Source organism: Rhineura floridana, chromosome 8 (genome assembly GCF_030035675.1).
Source record: "Rhineura floridana isolate rRhiFlo1 chromosome 8, rRhiFlo1.hap2, whole genome shotgun sequence".
Taxonomy (NCBI): domain Eukaryota; kingdom Metazoa; phylum Chordata; class Lepidosauria; order Squamata; family Rhineuridae; genus Rhineura; species Rhineura floridana.
The window spans coordinates 134,468,928-134,472,570 of record NC_084487.1 but is presented as its reverse complement, the minus strand read 5'-3'; the positions used below and the strand labels follow the sequence as shown (position 1 = coordinate 134,472,570).

Genomic DNA, 3,643 nt, shown 5'->3' with positions numbered 1-3,643 from the left:
TCTCATGCTTTGCTTATTTTATTTATTTATTAGATTTATATCCCACCTTTCCTCCCAGTAGTAGTAGCCCAGGTCAGCTTACTTCCATTGCCTTTGATCTGTTGTGCACTCGGATCAAACCTAATTTAAAAATGTTCTGACAATGTTCTAGTAACAAATTACCCTTCAAACATGACAGTTATAAAGGACAAACACCATCAACAAACTTTTAAGATTTTTGTTTCCTGGGATAAAAAGCACATCATTAGATTATCAGAAATATGATACAGTATTAAATGAGTTTATTAAGAAATATATGTGTTTTTAGTAATTTAAGGCTCAGTGAGAGAACAAAAACCCAACTCAGGCAACAAAATGTTTTTCTGCTAGAAAGTACTGCATTCACTTCACACATAAGATAAATCAGTTTTGTACTAAAAGGGGGGGATATATTAAGCTAAACATTTCTAGAGATTTTATGAAGACATACATCACCAAAAAAAGTGCTCCTTTTCATCTATATATATACGCATACCTCTAGAAAATAGAAATATTTCAGATTGAAACTACAGTACCAGCAACAAATCCATTTACTACCCATGGAAAAAAGGGTTGGACAAGCGAAATGTGCTACACACGTTCTTTTTAATAAAATAAATTATCTGCAAGCAACATCAGTTTGCACTTAATAGCTTATAGAAAGCCTCCTAGATAATGGGAGATGTCTAGCTTAATCTTAGCTGGTTTTATAAATAGAGGACACTCAGTCTCATTGGGGTAGAGGTGGGGGTGAGGAAGAGAGAAAGAATATTTCAAACGAAAATGAAACAAAATAACTTGTATTTTTGGAGGTTTCTTTAGAACAACTACCGTGTTTAAAAATGAATACTAAGTGACAGAACCATTTAGTCTTCCCTAATAATTCCATCAAGTAAACGTTGCTTTCTTTGTCTTACAAGTCTTTTGTCTTACAAGTCTGTTTCCCTGTTGGTATCTAGACAGAGTGCATAGAGAGATTTTCTGAGATCTACACTGGTTTTAGCTATGATATTGGCCTTCTCTACATTTCTAGCCCCATTGTTAATCCCCTCAATATTCTCCAAGTGCACAACAGATTTGTCCAAAGAGTTTTTACTGGTTTGTCTATTCAAGTCCCCAGCTGAACTGCCCTGAGCACTACTACTAGACTCCTCCTTGAGGATGGCCTGTTCTTCATGGTCAGTTTCTCGGTGGTAGAAGTAGTTGAAGTTGGACACAATAACAGGCACAGGCAGGGCAATGGTGAGCACACCAGCAATGGCACACAAGGAACCCACGATTTTGCCCCCTACAGTGACAGGCCTCATATCACCATAACCCACTGTGGTCATGGTGACCACTGCCCACCAGAAGGCATCAGGTATACTAGAGAAATGTGATTCAGGGTCATCAACCTCAGCAAAATACACAGCACTGGAGAAGAGAATTACTCCAATGAAAAGAAAGAAGATGAGAAGACCAAGTTCCCTCATACTAGCTTTCAAAGTCTGTCCCAAGATCTGCAGCCCCTTGGAGTGCCTGGAGAGCTTGAAGATCCTAAAGACCCTGACCAGGCGGATGACTCTCAGGGTGGCCAAGGACATGGCTTGCTGCTGGCCTCCATTGCTAATGCTTCCTGGCTGTTCCTTCTGCTGTTCTTGAGCCAGTTCAGTCCCCAAAGTGATGAAGTAAGGGATAATGGCTACAATGTCAATGATGTTCATGATATTTCTGGAGAACTCAGGTTTGCTAGGGCAAGCAAAAAAACGCGCCAGTAATTCGAAGGTGAACCAAATGACACAAGTGGTCTCAATAATGAAGAAGGGGTCAGTCAGGGCACTGGGAGGCTGCTGCTGGGGAGTATTTCCAGTGGTGCCATTAGATGGAGGGAGAAGGGGCACGTGGATCTGCTGCTCATCATGGAACTCGGGCAAGGTCTCCAGGCAAAAGGTAATGATGGAGATGAGGATAACCAGCACCGAGACTATGGCGATGCCACGAGCTGAGCTGGAGCTTTCGGGGTACTCAAAGATGAGCCACACCTGGAGCTGGAACTCGTTGACGGGCAGAGGCTTTTCCTCCTCCTTGATGAAGCCTTCGTCCTCCCGGAACCTCTCCATGGCATCCTCGCCCAGCTGATAGAAGCGGATTTCGTCGGCGAAGACATCTATGGAAACGTTGACGGGCCGCCGAAGCTTGCCCCCCGACTGGTAGAAGTACAGGATGCCGTCAAAGCTTGGCCGGTTGCGGTCAAAGAAGTACTCGTTGCGCAGGGGGTCGAAGTAGCGCATGCGCTTCTCCGGGTCGCCCAGTAACGTGTCTGGGAACTGGTCGAGTGTGCCCAAGTGGGTCTCGAAGCGCAGGCCGGAGATGTTGATGAGAACTCGCTGCTGGCCATGCCGGGCCCTCTGGCCCTCTTCCTCGCCGTCGTCGCCCTCCTCGCCAGTAGCCGCCGCAGCGGAGGGAGAAGGATGATGGCCGACTGAGGGAGCCCTGGCCGTGCCCAAGTGAGGTCCCCCTTCCTCTGGTGTCGACACTGCCGCCGCCGGCGGGCGCAAGAGGAGGCCCCGCGGCAACGGCGCGGCAACGGCGTCCCTGCGCAGGAGGCTGTTTGGCGAGCTCGAGGCTCCAGCCGGCGCCGCCGCCACAGTTTCCTCCCGATGGTCCGGCTGGGGGCAGCCTTCCTTGCCGCCGCACTCATTCCGCCGAGGCGCCGAGGTGGGCAGCTGGAGCGGATCTCGCCTGTGCCGCGCTGCCCTGCTTAGTCCTGCCCCGGTGCCATCTTCGCCTCCTCCGATGGCCGTGGCGCCTCCGTTCTCGAGTGTTACCAGCGCGATCTCCATGGGCAGCAGCGGCAACAGCAGCAGTACAAAGAGGCAGCGGCCAGGATGCTGCGCTTTTCTCGCGCGCGGCGGCGGCGGCGGCGGCTGCCCGTCCGAGCCAGCCACGTCTAGACTGGACTGCGCGCTTCCTTCCCCCTCAGGCGCGCACAGAGCGCAGGACGCAGCTGGGAAACCCGGAGAGGACGGAGTCGCTCGTTTGGCGGCTTGGTCTTGACGTCAAAACAGGATCTCGGTTTCACTCCAAGGCAAGCACGGGGGGGGATGTCCTGGCTGCTCTGATCACCCCAGCTCCCCAGCGTAACCGCCGCCTTGGCAAAGCCGTACGTTCCAACCACCAGCTTAGGCACAGCACCCGGTTCCCGCCGCCCCACCCTTCCTAAGCAAAAGACCGCCCACATCACGGCGGCCGGAGGAGGAAGAAGAGATGCTCTGTGTATGGCTTCCTGGACATTTTCCTCCTTGCAGGACGAGATAGAAGCTCTGGCTACCACAGCGCAAACAACGGATCAAATCTATTACCATCCCTCTCTGTACGTTTCTTCCCAATCACTCTTGAGTAAATCCCAGTGTTGTTGGAATAACGAGGCACACCTGTTTGGTTATGAACCCTGAACCAGCGTGATCGGAGAAGGTGCTATGCTTAGGAATGAAACAAGGAACGCTGCTGGGAAATGGGCGGTTGTTTTTCTTAGGCAAATACGGCGGTGGGTGAAGGTGGAACTGCGGCTTCCCAGGAATAATACAAGAGATTATTACTGTTCCCTTGTGATATTAGATTCATCATCCAGCACACAAGGGGGCAG

The 3,643-nt window shown here is 50.2% G+C and overlaps 1 protein-coding gene across 1 annotated transcript; it reads right to left on the bottom strand.

Moving 5' to 3' along the window:
- Positions 1–305: 305 nt before the first annotated feature.
- On the bottom strand, positions 306–2,840 carry LOC133363229 (potassium voltage-gated channel subfamily A member 5-like). Its single transcript, XM_061582607.1, has one exon. The coding sequence runs from the start codon at positions 2,838–2,840 to the stop codon at positions 948–950; it is 1,893 nt and encodes a 630-aa protein (XP_061438591.1). The 3' UTR covers positions 306–947.
- Between the last annotated feature and the right edge of the window lie 803 nt (positions 2,841–3,643).

What these genes read in the sequence shown, in the direction of transcription:
- LOC133363229 (XM_061582607.1), bottom strand. Translation starts at nt 2,840, where the DNA reads ATGGAGATCGCGCTGGTAACACTCGAGAACGGAGGCGCCACGGCCATC.